The sequence below is a fragment of the Pleuronectes platessa genome, chromosome 13 (assembly GCF_947347685.1).
Source record: "Pleuronectes platessa chromosome 13, fPlePla1.1, whole genome shotgun sequence".
Classification (NCBI taxonomy): domain Eukaryota; kingdom Metazoa; phylum Chordata; class Actinopteri; order Pleuronectiformes; family Pleuronectidae; genus Pleuronectes; species Pleuronectes platessa.
This window is the reverse complement of record NC_070638.1, coordinates 14,665,373-14,683,127: the sequence shown is the minus strand read 5'-3', so window position 1 is coordinate 14,683,127 and position 17,755 is coordinate 14,665,373. Positions and strand designations below refer to the sequence as shown.

The following is a 17,755-nucleotide window of genomic DNA, read 5'->3' as shown; positions in this document are numbered from 1 at the left end:
GCGGCCAATTAAGAGACGTCGAAGTCTATTTTTCATTTGTGTTATTTGAAGTTGTTTTTCTGGAGAGGGGAAGACAGAAAGAAAGAGAGAGAGACAGAGAGTTTGAAGCCACAGTGTTGTTTGCTGAAACTGTCTCCACATTATTGACCACTAAAGAACCTACCAGCGCTCTAATTAATGGGATTTGGTGGGAAATTGCTCCCTTTGACAGTTTAGTGCACACAACTCACACACTGTACATGTCTACCTTTGTGAGGACACTCATTATGCATTTCTTACAGCCCATAAACCACACCTCAACCATCACAATCATGGTTGTCCACTTGTTCTTATTAGTTCAGCAAGGCGAAAAGTAGCCAGCTTGTGGGCTGCAGCACACACAGAATTATCTGCAGAGGTCTGTGTAGGAGTTTGAATTGTACAGATCCAAATCCCAACCAACATTATCTCAAACATCTAACATATGGTTGATCCCTCACAGTCTTATAGAAAACCTTGTGCAGAAGCAGACTCTATGTGGGCGGCCATCTGCCTCGACTGGTTGGGTGAGAGAAGTCAAATGAGGGAGAGGGGAGAGAGAGTAGTGTGATTATCATATTTTAACTATACTAATGAAAATAATAAGAGTGATACTTGGATGTTATGGTGTTATTAATGATAGCAGCAGCAGTGTTTTGCTTTAGTAATAATAATAATAATAATTTTGAGCAGCTAGTCTCAGATTATCTGCAGAGCTCAGCATCTGCACTGTCTCTATTATTACCTTTGGGACCACAGCAAGTACAATGTGCTGTCATGTTGTGATGGGTTTTTGATTGAAACATAACATTCATTTTCTCCTGCGAAAAATATGTGTCAGATTTACTTTATAAGGAAAATAACTATATGGATTTATGTGTCCTGTTGATGGCTCAGGCGCCGCACAGCAGCTTTCATCAACTGTGCTGCGTGTCAGCTGTGATGAGGGCAGCTCTCCTAATGGGAGAGTCAAAGTGAGGTCAAACTTAAAATGTTTGACCTCTTATGTCATCGTGACTGTGCACAAGTGACTGTGCACAAGTGTTTCTGTGGCGAGCGGGGATGAGCATTAATGTGACAGAGACACTGCAAGGACACGTTTGTGTGTGTGCGTGTGCGTGCGTGTGTGTGTGTGTGTGTAAAGGCTGGACTGTGCTCTGTCCTGTTGGTTTAACCTTGAACACAAGCATCAGCAGAGGACGTCCAGAATCACAACAGGTGATGGCAGCATGTGTGTTTGTCCTGTAAGAGAAGCAGGGCGACTCAGACTGTGTTTTACTGTCACTTCAGGATCCTCCTCAGCTTTTCACACCTCAAGATGATGATCCACGCCACTAATTATCGCCTGTTTCCAGATAAAGACTTTATCTCCGAGGGTATCTTCCCTGTCTCTGTTTTTTTTTCTTACAACTTGACACATTTACACTTCAAACGTTTCCTGCCAGTTATAGTCTCTCTGTCTCCCAGTGATTGACTCTCACTCTGTCTCTTTCATCCCTCCTCTTCATTGTCACTTTTTCTGTCACCCCTCCCGTTTCCATCTGAGTGACTTCCTTTGTTGCTGTTCTGCTCCACTTCTTAATTTCCCTGCATTTCTTCTCCACCGATGGTCGGGCGCCATTGTGTTGTTGTGGGAGTCGTGTAGTTCAAAGGCTGGTGTATGTGCAGTGCCGTAAAGCATGTGTGTACACAGGACAGTGTGTGCCTGCCGTGGAGCGTGTGTCCTCTGGTGTTGGGGGGGGGGGGGTTGGATCATAGAGTTCATCTTTGCATACGTCTCCTCTCCTCATCCTCAATCTTTCCCCTTCCCCCTCCCACTCCGCTGTGCTGTGTAATTAGACCAATCAGATGTGGTCATTACCATTAATTCAAACGGATGACACTATAAAAGCAAAGCTGTGAGGCCAGGTTGCTAACACACAGTGAAGGGAGAAGGACAAAGAGTAGGGAGCAGAGGAAACAAATAAACAGCCAGTTGGAAGTCAACCATTCATCTCTGCAAATGCCTGTTAAGCAATCAGGCTCTGGAGGCAGATTTAGCAAGTTATTTTTTCCTCTTTGTTTTTTTTAGATTTTAAATTTTGGGAGTTTTTCTCTTTAGAAGCTGCTAAAATATTTGCAGTTGGATGTGCTCAATAACATCAAATGTGGCAAATCTACAACAATGGACCAAGAGATAACAGCTACACCAACATTGGTTACAGACAGGTTTCTTCTGATCATAGTCCTTCCTCCTCCTCCTCCTCCTCCTCCTCCTCCTCCTCCTCCTCTCTGGGGTCTGTGTCATGCAGCTCAGACCGCAGCCTCTAGTATCTGTTACCTCCTTCATCCGCGTGTGAAGGTGAAGGTCAGTGACGAGAGGCTGACCCGGCACTCGTAGAGATTAGAAAGTGGCTGTGTGACAAAAACATTGTGCTTCTGCACTAAAGCCGCAAAAGTTCTTGATCAAATTTTCCTTTGAAATGGTTTGATTAGAATAATCTTTTCAGCAGGACAGAAAGTCCTTGTGACAGATGGTGTTCTTTATTCAATGAGTTCAAATACAGGTGCCTATATAGATCTCTCAGGAACTCGTTCATGCTTAACAAATATAAGGATGTATTATGCATGTATAGAAAGACAGAGGTGCAAGTACCAATACAAACATTCAGGCAAATCAATTCATGAAATATATCAAGTTTGCTCTCAGACTTATAGCATCTCTCTCTACTTCCCTTTCTGCAGCCGAGCCTCTTCCTCTGATGGACCTTTGTCGGCGGGCCGCCCGCCTGGCGTTGGGTCGGGAGCGGCTTCAGGAGATCGAGAGCCTCCCTCTTCCTCAGTCCCTCAAAAATTACCTCCAGTACCAGTGACTGACAGCAACAACTGAACAACGCCACGAATCAGACCACCAGGAAGTCGAAGGGTGGACTGATGAGACACATTTATTTAAAAAAGATGCAGACACGGAAGACGGATGGAAACATGTCCACACTGAGACATCAAAGCTCAACACCCGATGGATTTAGACCAGGAGGAATGGATGAACTGATGGTGGATGAACTGATGGCGGAGGTCCGGCCCTTCATGTGGAGGACACGACAGCTCCAGATTCTTTTGGATATTCAAGCTGCTCTTTCATTAGTTTTGGATTTTTGGAAATAAATTATTGCTGATGGGCCCACCTCAGATTGAGCCCGTCCTCTGGGAGACGGTGGTTAGATGAACACCACCACCTTGTGGTGAGAGTGAGAACTGCGACGAGAAGGCACACTAATCCTACCCTCAGAGGCCTTTCTGACGTACAGTCAGGGACAGTGTGTTTTAAGTTGGAAACCACAGAGTGTCTCCACAGTCTCCACTGGCACAGGTGACGGCCCAGACGTCCGGCAGCATTTTAGCACTAATGTAATTTGTTTGTGACGACTCGGGTTCGACCTAAAGCTCCCACTGCACACAGAGAAGATGGGAACATCCGGGGGAATGAGCTCCTGGCTGCATGCAGAGATTTGGTGATAGTTTAGCGCCTTTCAGACATGATATGAATCTAATATTAAGAAACTAAAGTACCAGACAGCAGAGTGAGACAGAGCAGTGGGGTGAAAAAATAATCATGGAAATCAAAGTGTATCAGTGATGGATTTTAAAATTATTTTCGAGTTCTAAGTCTTAATGTTTCCCACATTAATTGGATCATTTATCAGTTTATTAATGTGACCTGTCCTCTACTGAAACATCCAGCGCAGCACCAGTACAGAAGGACAGGATCCTACATTTGCTGCATCATGAATAACACCTAAAGCATTAGGGATCACTGTTTGCCACATACCTCAAAGGAAAAGAAAATCTGATCTGACGTGACATAATTTTAACGAGAGCTGCTTAGCAACCTGGCTTCATATCTTAAAATTCTCCTCTCTAACTTCAATTTAATCAAAGTTGAAAAAAAGAGGTTCAGTTGTTATTTATTGAGAGTTTGATGTTCAGAAACTCACCTGATCCACTGTATCAAAGCTGGGTACATGAGGTTCAATCAGATTTGATAGGGAATTATTTGATTAAAGAAAACAAACATTTGAGCACAAATGCTACTTGATTCTGATTGGTGGATGGAGATAGTGTATGTGGCATTAACTGGTTCAACACAAAAGAGGAAAAAAACATATTTCTAATGTGAAACATAAATGTCTCCTAGGTAGAAGCTTCAAATTTGAATCTGCACAGTTTGGGCTGCTGCCGTCTTTATGTGACTGTGACGACATTCAGTTCAGACTTGCACTGTGTTACACTGTGGGTGCAGCTTATTAAGACTGTTGTCACTACATGTCTGAAAGGGGCACGAGTGTGTGTGTGGGAGCTGTGGGAGCTGTGGGTCAAGATGTGCCGCTGTGGAACCAGTGCTAACATGCTGTTGGCAGTCACAGGAGCCGTCCTCCCTGCTGATGTTTGTGGCGCCCTGCTGTAGCTCGCTGGTACCAGACACTGTCTGTCTGCTGTTCACACAACTGTCTTAATGACCACAAACAAACAAACACACAAACATACAAACAAAGAAACAAACTAAGCAGATCTTGGATCTAAGATAAAGGCTTGAGCAGGACACAGCATAAATACAGATGACCAACACACACACACACACACACACACACACACACACACACACACACACACACACACACACAAACACACACATTTTCTTTCCTAAAGAAGCTTGAGTCACTTTTTTTTACTTCTGAGTTTGTATCCTACATTATTATTATTATCATTATTATTATTAATAATTAATATTATTAATGTTATTTTGAGTGTGGAGTCTGATGGTGAATGATGATGATGGTGATGTTTACTTATCACAAACTAATTCTATGTTTTTAAAGCTGATCAGTGATGGTTACATTCAGGTAAATGTAATACAAAGATGCTAGTGATGAAGGGAGAGAAAAATCTGAACTAGTTGATTCAATGCTGCTTTTATTATTATTTTTTTAAGACTATTATAATTATTATTGTTATTATTTGTGATGGCGGTGGTCCCACCTCTTGTCTCCATCAGTTAGGATGGGAAAGAAGGACCATTTCAGAGAAGTTGTAGAATGTATGGACAGACGGAGCCGTGGAGACGTCAGCTGATATGAAATGTGAATAAAAAGCCAAGTGAATTTGAAAAAAATGATCTCTGTGTTTCTTTCCCTTTGACGTTTGTGTCTTAAAACAGCACAGCAGATGATTTTGAGGAATGTGGGTGATAATAGAGTTATCCAGAAATACATCTGACACTTAGAAACAACACAGGGTGCTACAGTAAGATGCTAACCAGCCTGATGGTTCAGCATCGAGTGTCTGAGGGAGTATTTCATCCACAGAAGGAGCCACTGACAAGGAAAATTGGGCCGTAAACTATTTGGCCGTAAGTTCTCCCGATTGTCAAGTGTGCAGTTTCCACTTGAGAAAGTAAGCAGCTAACGTGCAGCCCATCAGCCCCTGCAGCTGTAAATACAGCTCGCACACTCACACTCAGCCGGGGACATATTGATGCGCTCGACGTCTGAGAGGGAAAAACTGCAGCGAGCCGACAGGGTGAGAACACGGACGCTGGTGAGTGCTGCATGGTGAGTTTCCAGGCTTCATGTTTCTGCTGCACAACGTGGGCTCAGACGCTCACTAAAGCAACATTAGGTCTTGCTCGCCCCGTCTGAAACACACGAGGGACTGATGTTTTAGAGATCAATAGCAGACAGACGGAGTAATGGAGCTCCACAGCCTTCCCATCCAGACACTGTACTGTAGATCAGACGCTCACAGTTTATCAGGACTGATCAACAAACAGCTTCATTTATTTCACACTGACATGAATACTGTGCAGTTGACGCAGGAGCTCGACTTTGATAAGGTCGCACAAGAGAACCAGGTTATTACAACAGAGTTGTGTGTGACGACAGATGGTGATAAACCAACAGCAGCTCACAGACGCTGCAGTCTCAAGGTAGAAACTTCTCTAAATGACGTTTACGAGGCTGTAAACACAGACCGAGCTTGGTTTACAGAGCACGTAGCTGTTTCATTTGCAAAGCATAATTATAGCTGTACATAATTTAAACAGAGGTTTGACTAGTGTTTGGGAATATGAGTTTCATGTTAATCCCAATTAACATCCGATATTAGTAAGTGACTTTCCAATTTATGGAAATGGTGCTAATGGGAAGCATTCAAAGGAAACAGAAACAACAACAACAATAATACCATTCAACCAGAAACCAATTATGTTGAAAGAAAATACTCAAAAATAAAAACCTGGCCAACGGTCTCCTCATGAAGCCATGTTTAGATTCACCACATCCAGATTTTGGTTTGGATCTGCACCGAACTACACACACTTCTAAATATCAGTCCTCTAAACATAAATGATTTTTTACAACAAGATCAGTGAATTAAACATTGAAAAACGCTTAATCTCACAATATTAAAGAAAGTGGATCATTGCCAGAATTACATGGAAATCGGTGGAGTAGCGTTTGTGTGATTCTGCCAACTAACAAACGAAAACAGGGCTGAATGAAACAGTATTAATCCTAAAGGCTGATCCACTGCTGACTTCACTGTCAATACTCACTGTAGCTCATTATGATAGATATCAATCAAACCATTCATTATAATGGTTTGATATATAACCATATCTCTGTGAGCTCAGTGGGAGTTTAGTCCCACCCTCTCACAAACTGTCAGTGTGGAAATGATGAACAAGAAACCTCCTTTTTGCATCATTGAGTTTCTATTGGACATTGAATCCCGGTGGGTATCACACAGTCTGTTTCTGTTACATCTGTTCAGTTTCTGTGCTCAACTATTGTTTTTATAGATGTGTCTAATATGATAATCACGATCAGAAACAGTTGGTCATGGCCAACAGAGTAAATGAAAACACATGTTTCACCACTCAAACATTCACGAGTTTGATCAGAAGTGCTCAGAGGAGGAGTGAGTATCTTTGGAAGCCTTCTCCCCTCACATCTGTCACACGTTGGATTAAGGTCAGTAACACATCCACCCACTTCCTGCAGCGACTGATCAGCTGTCAGAGATGAGGAAGTACAGGCTGGTTTCAAACGTGTCTCCAGAGGTGAGTTCTCGCTGCAGGAGCTCTCTCCAGGGAACACGAAGCGTCTGAGGAACTCATTTCTCCATCGGGGGAATCAGGGTTTAATTTAAGTTCTGGTGAGATCAATGTGTTTCACCTTCCAAGAGATTAAAGATCCTGGATTCTTTTTAAAATTCCCAACACCAGCATTCCTGCCATTTTTCATGTGAACAATAGGTGCTACATCATGAATGTCTCAAAGGAGATTATGGAACTGTGTGACCTTATCCCCATTTTTAAACTATTCTACATTTTTGTTACGGTCTCACCGCTGTAAGAAGACCAACTCTTTAATGTAGTCAAGCAACATGAACATTTTAAAGACGGAAAATTCTTTAAATAGTCAAAGTTCTGCAAAATAATTAACAATTAAAAGGTGAGATTTAGGTGAAAGGGATATTTTGGCACACACACACACACACAAACACCCTGCTGCTGCATATGCTTCATTTCAAACATTTAACCCTGGCAGTTGCCAAAAGGCACCAAAGCAGCACTGTAGTTTCTATTCTGGGACTTGAACAGGAAGCTGAGGTGTGAAAAGTTCCACAACACAACACACAACACGAGCAGTTTGTCTTCAGAGCGGTTAAAATAAAGACCACGATAAAAAAGCCACATGGACATTTTGCAAGTGCTTCTGATGAACAAATGTTTTGGAGAAATTGCAGAATAAACAGCAGTGATGTCCTGCATTGTTTTCTATGAGTCATGAGTCCTGACTGTATATAAAGATGGACAATATGACTTCTCCCCAAAGCCAAACCATCACCATTGCCCCCTGGTGGCTGGCTCCAGTTAGGTTAAAAAGACCCCCCCCCCCCCCCTCCTCCTTGTTAGGAGATGGGACATGGAGCAGACAAAAAAGTCAAAGTCAAATAGATTATTTTCAAAGATGATTTATCAGTTAAAGTAGTTCTTAACACACTGATGTATGTCCAAGCGTTCATCTTTCTGAGGAGTTTGTTTTTAATTAGTTATTAGATGCTGTGAATACACGGGGAAACATCCTGATTGGATCATAATTGGTTAAATAAAATGAAGAAGAAAATAATAATAAGAGATTCAAGCATGAGATTCCACAAGTGAAGAAAACCAGTCAAGTAAAAAGCCGAACAGTGTTATTAGCAGTTAGTCACACCGGGTCCATTAGGGTGGTATTGAACATGAGGCTCTCATCAGTTCAAAATGCCCAATAAGCTGCTAATTAGCTGATTGTGTTCCTCACGTCCTCGGGGAGCTGCACAGTGTCGACATGAATACTCAGTGCTGCTTCGAGCAGAGCTGCAGAGTCTGAGAAGTTCAAAGTCTGAGAGTCTAAGAGATGAACTCAGAGAAAAACAGCTGAATTGATTTACATCAAGTGTCTGTAATGGGATGTTTGACAGACAGAAACTTTCTGACCGAGAAACAATCATCACAGCAGTTCGTTGTGTGTGGTTTAAATACAGGAGAGACGATAGTGAAGTCACACTGTCACATCTAATATTATATGATCTTAGGAAGTTCAATTATTGTTCTGTATGTGCCTGTGTGCTCTTAAACACACACACACACAAACACACACACACACACACACACACACACACACACACACACACACACACACACACACACACACACACATCTGCTCATTGTTCCAGTTTCATGTGTTGTGAATATTCAACCACAACATCACCGGTGACAGTTCTGAAGACACACTTCACTATGGAGAATGAATTGTTCTCTTCATGACAGGACTCACCACATTCTTACATCGTGTTACTTCATTAAAGCAAATATTTCAATATTGCATGAGTATATATAAAACAGTTTATTTCCTTAAAATGTGTGTTTGTGACTGTTTGTGGAATATTTGAATCTGAGGCTGGAGGACTGTGAGCATTGGTGGTTCAGTGGTAGAATTCTCGCCTGCCACGCGGGAGGCCCGGGTTCGATTCCCGGCCAATGCAACTAACTTTTAGAGAGGCAGAAACTTGGACTATGGGCAGAAAAGGTCTCTGGTTCGACTCCAAAAGACGAACCTGGATTGATCTGTCCAAAAATCCAAGAGGATTCTCCCTACCCTGTCTAGTGCCCCTGAGCAAGGCACCTTACTCCCCCAACATCTGCTCCCCGGGCGCCGTACATGGTCGCTCACTGCTCTGTGTGTCTGCATGAGTTTGCATGTGTTTGGGACAAATAAATGCATTTCTTAAACACAATTTACTTGCACTCAGTTACTCTTTTATTGTCTTTAATGTGTAAGTGAACCTGTGGATTGCTACTAATAATTATCAACAATGTTTACAACAGAGAAAAAGTTTAGCACAAGTTTAATGAGGAAGATTTACTCCATGACATGTTCATTCATTCTTTCTCCCTCACTTTCCTTGCCTCTAATCAGCTTGGGTGTTTATTGTAATCCAATCAGATTTGGCCATGATCTCAATCAGCCAATCGTGTCGCTGCTGTCAAAGTTTGAATCTGTTCTCCTCTCTGTTAGCCTGGATGCCAGACGAATTTAGCCCCGCCCACAACATTTTGGTCGGGCAGTTCGGTCTGGAGTCGCTCCATTGGGAAAAAATTATGGGGCGTGTTTCAACTGACCAGGAAGTAAAATTCCTCTTCGCTCAATTGGATAGACCTACAACCAATCAGAGCAACGTAGTATGTGACGTATGCTTACTGGGTTCACACCGGACGCTTCAGCGCAGCGCCAAGCCTTAAATAACAGCTGGCTCCCATCCACTCCCATGTTAACACTTTGTGCCGGTCACACCGGAGGCTGAAGCACCGCGAGGCAGCCTTGGCGCAGCGCGGTGCTTCAGCCTCCGGTGTGACCGGCACAAAGCCGTGCAGCGATCTACTGGATCAACGGGTGATATTATTAGCGCTGCCCGGCGGTTCAGCGTCGCTTCAGTGTCCGTTGTGAACAGCCAAGCGCCGGGGCGATAGGGATTAGCGCGGTGCTCTGGCGTCGCCTCCACGTTCTGTGTTCCTCTTTCAAAATGAATGCGCTGTCGATGTCTTCTAAAACAGACTCAATGGCAGCATCTACACATCTCAGCTCGCCAGCTGAGATCTCTCCTGATTAAAATGAATGTTTTTTTTATTCTTTGTCTTCTTTCTGCATCTAACCCCAGAACTATTTAGGATCCTTTGGAAAGTGTCGACCTCCACAGTTAAACAGCTAATTTCATTCACACACAGATTTCTTGCAGAGTGTTTTTTACTGCTCCAATAAAGGTTTTACAGAGAAGCCAAATGTGAGTACACAGATGTGACTGGTGTTCAGTTGTACAACAGAGCCGACACGACAGAAAACATTTTGTTAAATGGTTTAGAAAATCTTCTTCTATTGTCTATGGCTGTGAGACTAAGCACAATGAGGCTTCAAATATAAATTTCTCATAAACTGTTGTATGAATATTTCAGTCCTTTGGCCCAGAAAAACAAACAGTGTGAAGGAACGCAGAGATGTCATGGAGATGGTTCCGCTCTCCGTCTGTGAGCTCATTATGGAAAACCCAGTCAGCTCCAACATGGCAGCTCGCCAGCTCCCACGATGACAGTTTATCAATTATGTAATTTACCGTGAGTCATTTCAAGACGTTTACTGTACAAAGAAGAGCGAGAGGCGCTGTAGAGTCTAAAACAAGTCTTTATTGGTCAATATACAGAAAGCAGTGGGACGACCACTAAAGAGAGGGAGATCCCAACCGTTTTGTTTACAAAAAGAAAAAGAAACGGATATATAAAATAACTGTCTTGAACATTTTTACAGGGTTTGTTTTATATGTAAAAGAATCTTCTTTTTTTTTCTCTTTAATCTTTCAGAAGCACAATATGACAAAGGGAGCAAGGCAGTTGTTTCACAATGATGACATCACAACCACAGGTTTTCAAAGGCCGACAGAGGGAGGGAGGAAACAAACCAGTTAGAGAGAGAGAGAGCTCAGAGGGACGATACCAGCATGGAGAGGAATGAACTTTCCAATCATTTGGATGAGGACAAACTCATGGGATTAAATCTGTTATGATAAATGGTACAAGATGGAATCAGTATCAGTGGAATATCTGCTCATGGTTCTGGGAAAGTTGTGCAGGACTGAGGACGCCAGTAAAACAAACAATCACTCTGCTTCTCTTCTCCAGCAACATTTAGCAAAGTTCCTCCGATTCACACTCTGACGGAAACATCCGACTAAATTTTGATCTGCGTTTATTCTTCATTAGATGTTTCACAAAAGTAAAGATGGACTACTTCAAACATAAAACATTAACCCCACTCAGATGTCTCCATGGTAACAATCTGATATCTGCATATCAGTGGCCAAAAGAGGAAAAGAAAGCTCTGAATTTGTGGGGTCACGATGTAGTCTGCAGTAATTGGTTGGAAATATGCAGAATTGTAGATGTCATCAGTTTGTCCAGGAAACTGGCCTAACCCTGATGGACACATCTGGGCACATGTCCAGAGTCCTGGAGCCAATGGAGTCCCTTGGCTGTAAGATTTATTATTAGGCAATTCATTCTTAAAGTTTTAAGTATTTCTACTTCTTTAAATATTAGATGAAATGTTGCATGATTATGAAATAGATTGAATGTTTGGTTAATGAAATGAAATCATTTTATTTTAAATTTCATTGTGTTAAAACTTTATCTGACACTTACTGTTGTCTTAACATGTAAAAATAAATAAATATAATCTCAAAGTGACGTATGCTGCGTGGTTGAAGGGCCCGTGTGATATTTGGTTATGTGGGTTGTGGTTTGAAAATCCATCCATGATAAGAGGAACTTTGCCATTTCACATCAAGAAGCCACATCGTCTCTGCTCTGCTACAGGTCTGCACTGTACTGAGGTTTTAAGCTGCAGGGATGTCCAACTGAGATGCATTATGGGTAGTGTAAGATCAGGCATATTTTTGAGATTGACCCATACTGGGCAACAAAGGTCCAGTCAGGCACTGATCCTCTAAAAGTCTAAATAGTTGGACTTTCAGTGTCTGTGAACTGGTTTTACTGGATCTTTAACTGCATAGAAGGCATTGTTTAAATGGAATTAAAATCAAGACATGAAGTGGATTTCAATAGTAAATAGTAATGGATCAGGACACATGCAAACAGGCTCTGAACGACATCAGCCCGGTTCTGAGAGGAGTTCAACCGCAAACAACTTTGTCCCCCGGCTCTGAACAGACGGAAAAGTAATGATTTTGAAAATTAAATATATGTTAAACAGACAATAATTCATCTTTGACTTGTGTGTAAATCGGGATTAATGTGCAGTATTAATGTAAAAGATGCAGATTTCTCTCTTGTCTCCAGGCCACAGAACCACAGCACTGTGATGCGTTTGGTGAAACTCAGCTCTGATCACACACACGTTAGAGACAGAAAAGTGTTACAGATGACGACTTAACGCTGAGAACAGAGGTTATACACTTAGTGACAATACAGCTATTTTATATCTACTAAATAGGCTGAAGGAATTCTATTAAAAAGGTTTAATGAATACATTTATCAATGGATATGTACGGGGATACATCTCGCTGTATAATCTGTTTGTAACTCGCCGTCTTGCAGACAATCTCTTTAGAGAGGAACAAATACAAAACGTATCTGAGGACACACATAACTGCAAATATTAAATGTGGACGTAAAAGCTCAAATCATCCTCGTGTCGCCATTTTTCAGATTTCACTCTTGATCATTTGCGAGTTTGAAGTTCAGTGTTGTCAGTGAAACTCAGACTAATTCTGCACACATAATGAAAGGGCTGTGCTTGTTGGATGTATTTTGTTCTGCCTCACTGACTGTGATGTGAATCTTAATTCATGTGCATACAGACGCTGAGAGGCAGCAGCTGATTCTGTACTTCTGATTTTGTCCAGCAGAGGGTGATGTTTCATTGAAAATAACAACTTGGGAGCGACACACTTGCAGAGTGTTGTGTATATGTAGGTTTATATTTATGTGTGTGTGTGTTTCTGTGTGATCAGTATTTTATGGAGGAACTGTCCCACTCAAGTCTTCCCCTCTGCTTCCTCTTCTTCATCTCCTCTCTCTCTTCCTCGTCCTCCTCTTCGTCACTGTTGTCTGACTCAGCACTCGTCAATCCTTGTTCTTCGTCCTCCTCCTCCTCTTCCTCCACCTGCTTCTCTTCTTTTACCTCCTCGTCCACAGCTTGTGCTCCTCTCACGTTCTAGAGAACAGGGAGATTTAGTTAAAAATCATAAATATGGTTATCGCAACTTGCAACAAATTCCAGAGAGTTAAGACAAATCTGAGGGAAACAGTATCAGAAACGTCAGAATTGGTCACATGGTAAATTGTGAAGACAATAAAGGAAAACAGCCAAAAATGTCAACAGGTTCTGATCTACCTCCATGGGGTTGACGGTGATGTTGAGGGCAGACTTGTCCCAGTCCCCCTCGGGGTCCTTGACCTCGTCCTCGTCCTCTCTGGACCCCTCCTGATGTGTGGCGTGGATCCTGTACACACCAATCACCACAATCACAACCAGGGCGGCGATGCAAACCACGATCACTGCTGTCGCTGCTGGTGGCGCTGCTCCTGGACGAGAAGAAGAGAAATAGAAAATCTCTGTTAGTTTGTTAGCAGGATTACACCAAACAGGGAGATTATTGGAGAATTGAGTGGAAGAAAGTGGTTTCATAAGGGAACTGTATGTGCTCTACTGAGAGCCATTCAAGTATTAGATAATAAAGCGGATTCCTACTGCCTTATTTTCATTGTACAATCCTTCTGCTTAAGGTTTGAGCCTTGACTAGAATTTTATCTCTTACAGCTGTAATCCTACTTTTGTTGTTATGGTTACCAATTCAACAATAAAACTCTATTCTCAAATGTCACGGCTAAGATTTGGTGATGAAACAGCTCATCCAATAATGTATGTATTTGTTAAACATGCTGCCCTGTTCCTCCGCAGAGAGTCACAGAAAAGACAGGGCGACCTGCTGCCGTCACCTTTGTTACTTACCTGACATGTGTGAGTTTGGAGTGTGTATCATGAGTGGGTGATGGACAGGTCTCATGTACTGGGGCTGGGCTGCCATATGATTGACATGTTCCACAGGCGCTGAGTGGTGGAGAACACCGACCTGCGGCGACACGACAAAGAGACATTAACATCTGAAAAACAGAAGCTGTTGAGATAACATGAGATAAATAAATGGATCATTATTAGGGTGAAAAAAGCAAATAAAAAAGAGAAACAAGTAAACAAAGATCAAATGGAGAAATAAATAGTGTACTAGGAAAAAGGAAGATCATCAATCTGACCTCCAAGTTGAACTCGTTGCTGGTGTAACGCCCGTTGAGCTCGGAGCAGGTGAGTCTGAACCTGCGCTCTGTCAGAGTGGCAGGTCGCCAGTTCCTGTAGCGCACCTGCCTCAGCGCCTGCTCATAGTGAGCCATGGAGTCCACACCTGGGAACACACAGGGAGACATGTTATACTGACTGCTACACAAACTGCCATGTCGGTGGAATACACACAGTGAAAACTGTGGTGAATCCCCTGTTCACATGTACAGTAAAATGAACATGGAGGTTATCTACCATATATGGAAATTCCAGAGGTGGAGTTGGTGGCGTCCAGATGTTTTCCCAACAAAGCGTTGTGATGAATCTCCAGACTCTCTCTCTCGGGGCTCAGTTCCTCTCCAATGACCAGGATGTCACAGTAGTCCAGGTTGTGCATCACCTCCTTCACACCTGGCCTATGGACTGTGAGCATGGAAATATGTGTAACATGGATTTGAATGTGCAGTTCGGTGAAAAAAAGACTGTAAAAAACTTTTCACAATGAGTAAATTGGCTCATTAGGAGCGACACACATTAATTGTAACATTATGACAAGAGAGCACTGTAACAAGCCGCTGCCACAGCCTCTCCACTCACATCCACCGAAGCTGCCTCCCTTCATTACGGTGCTGGTGATGTGAAGCTCCTTGAAGGGGGCCACACCCAGCGGGCCCTGCAGGTCAGCGGCAGGCCTGACGAGTCGATTAGATCCTGTAATTGTGATTCTCGGTTCACTGGGCGGCAGCACCATAACCACTGCCTTGACGTCCGGGATGGAGAGACAAGTGTCCTCCCCGAAACACCTGACACACACACGGGAGACGAGAAGAGAGGTCACTACTTCACTACTAATGTATCCATACTATATGTGTCTTTCAACTGGCCACTACAGAGCAGTCAGTCTAGCCCCTGATGTAATACGCAGAAGAATTGGTGCCTCTCTGTCTGGGCTTCTGAATTAAATATGAAAGTCCATGAGCGTAGACACTACAATGTACTGCTAGTTGGCCCTTTATCTATAACCTGACCCAAGGTCAGGTTATAGATACATTGACTGTACGAGGATGGTCAAAAACTCTCTCACAGTTATTACCTGAATATATTTTCAGTGAGCTGTAAGGAGAAGATTCTCCTTACAGCTCACACCCAGGCAGCAATTGAAATATCTCAGCATTGAAGCATATGAGGGAACAGACGATAAGTCCAGGTCTTTAAATTCATGTCACGATCTCTCATCTGGCGAGAGTGGAGACTCTCTCAAGGTTCATCTTATATCCAGGCCAGAGACAGGACGGAGACATCGAGCACTAAATTTAACAATCCTAATCTAAAATGATTCTGCTGAGGACTTATGAGCTCTCAGGTCAGCCACCTGTGACACAACACATTGGACAGGAGCAATAAAAGATGCATTAAGTCACAAGCCTCTGGAGGAAATAGGTTGTCAGTGTCATTGATGTAGTCACCGACCAACAAGCAACGATCAGAGGTAAATCTTTGGGTTTTGATAGAGAGCGATCAAACAACCCTTTTCCATTTGACTTCTTTTTCAATTTTGATAGATCCTGATTGGTACAAAAAGTTACGGTGTGTGACATCACCCGTCTGTCACTGAGCCCCTCCTACATTAAACCGATAAGAAGAGACAGAGAACTCAAGAAAACTGTCCAAACTTTTAAAGAACTTTGTATTAATTTAGGATCCATCTCCATGAATGAAAACAGTGCTGTAAATGATTATAACTTCTGAGTAGGTTAACATGCAGCTATGACAATATTCACAATTTCATAAACATCATTATATTCTGTTATTGTACTGTTACTGTTATATATAAATCTGATATTACAAATACATGTTTTCCCGAGTCATGTGGGATAAGTTGATGTAGGCATGTAGACAGCTCATTTAGAATTTGCCTCTCAGTTTGTTGTGTATTGTAAACAATCCAACGAGACCTGACTGATATCACATAACAGAGATTAAAAAAAGTATCCACAATGTGTAACAGGAGAACATATTATCTCCTTTTCCTCTGATTCAACCGACTGTATGTGCTGATTGTAATGGTGGACGTATCAGTCTTTATCTCCAGGGGAGCTGTGAAGTGTTGTTCAGAGTTAGACTCCACCGCTGCTCCTTCAGCTCGTTTCACTTTATCGACCAGCGCACAACTAAGCAGATTCCACCTGCCTGCGTTTGTTGCTCTACAAAATGAACAGGCACTGGACGGGTGTGTGGACGGGAGCAGGCGCTTAACGTACACACTGTGAAACACGTGGACGAGCACACACACACACACACTCACACACGTATACACTGACACAAATATAACGGTTTAGTGGGATGAAACATGTAATCTCTCTCTCGCTCCGGTGTTAAAGGTGCTGTGTTTACTATGCTGTTGCATTATAAACAGTATGTGTAAAACTGGTCATTAAGAGGATTTTCATTTTTCCCGTGACCTTTTTGTCTTGATGGTAGCATTAAAGAACCATTTAACCATTTGATTTCTTTTTGTGCTGCACTTTGTGTTAAAAAGAGCTTGATAAATATAGTTATTATAGTTATTATTATTATAGTAAACTACCAGGACACGGCAAGACACTGATTTGAATAAATTCTTTCAGTCATTTTAAATTTGGTTATGGAGCAAAGGTAGATTTCACCAACACCAGAGCGAGAGAGAGAGAGAGCAGACAGAAAACAAAAGAAGACTGGAGCAATATGGTGGTTTCCAATCAGCAGCAGGGTGAATCTCTTTAATGGCCAGATGCTCTCTTCAGAGGTTTAATAGTTTTTACTCTAATGATCCGCCCTCACTGGGAGTTCTGTGGCTTCAAGAGCAACACAACACATTCAACAGAGCTTTAACTTTACTGCGCCAACAACCGATCCTCCGGCTGTTTGTAACTAATGTGATCATCCACTGCTCCGCTGTCACCAACTTGGTTTATGTATTTTGTATATAACATTTCACACTAGTGTTCAAGGGACAGTTAAGAGACCTTGCACTTTATTTAACAACCTGACAGCTCCCTCAGACTTCCACTCTTGCTGAAAGTGTGTTCTTAGTCCTTCAGCAAGATGTGCATTGTTTGGGGTTAAATCTTTTTATTTGAAACCAGTACATTCACAGCATTAGCAGTTCTCTCCGTCTGTCACAAACCCAATGAGATATAAATAAAACAGTTGGACCTTCATGAAACAATAAATATGAGGCTGTTTGGCACATCCAGCAGGTCCCTGTACCTCACAACCGCCAACTCAATGCATGGAGCAAAGATGAAACTGACATGTGTTGTTTTGTTAAA

The 17,755-nt window shown here is 42.4% G+C and overlaps 2 protein-coding genes and 1 non-coding gene across 7 annotated transcripts in view; 2 read left to right on the top strand and 1 right to left on the bottom strand.

Moving 5' to 3' along the window:
- LOC128454829 (SPRY domain-containing SOCS box protein 4) overlaps positions 1-5,167 on the top strand; it is a 69,558-nt gene extending 64,391 nt beyond the window's left edge. For all 5 annotated transcript variants that reach the window (XM_053438385.1, XM_053438389.1, XM_053438388.1 and 2 more), the window contains one exon: positions 2,743-5,167. In XM_053438385.1, the coding sequence (XP_053294360.1) occupies positions 2,743-2,870 (128 nt within the window). In that variant the 3' untranslated portion in view covers positions 2,871-5,167. The remainder of the gene's footprint in view (positions 1-2,742) is intronic.
- A 3,846-nt stretch (positions 5,168-9,013) lies between these two features.
- On the top strand, positions 9,014-9,084 carry trnag-gcc (transfer RNA glycine (anticodon GCC)). Its single transcript has one exon. It is a non-coding gene; the product is annotated as a tRNA-Gly (tRNA).
- Positions 9,085-11,729: 2,645 nt separating this feature from the next.
- Positions 11,730-17,755, bottom strand: part of clstn2a (calsyntenin 2a) — an 89,027-nt gene continuing 83,001 nt past the window's right edge. The window contains exons 15-20 of the mRNA XM_053438000.1: positions 15,042-15,247; positions 14,700-14,867; positions 14,423-14,568; positions 14,121-14,241; positions 13,503-13,693; positions 11,730-13,322 (exon numbers count right to left, since the gene is read on the bottom strand). Of these exons, the coding sequence (XP_053293975.1) occupies positions 13,116-13,322; positions 13,503-13,693; positions 14,121-14,241; positions 14,423-14,568; positions 14,700-14,867; positions 15,042-15,247 (1,039 nt within the window). The 3' untranslated portion in view covers positions 11,730-13,115. The remainder of the gene's footprint in view (positions 13,323-13,502; positions 13,694-14,120; positions 14,242-14,422; positions 14,569-14,699; positions 14,868-15,041; positions 15,248-17,755) is intronic.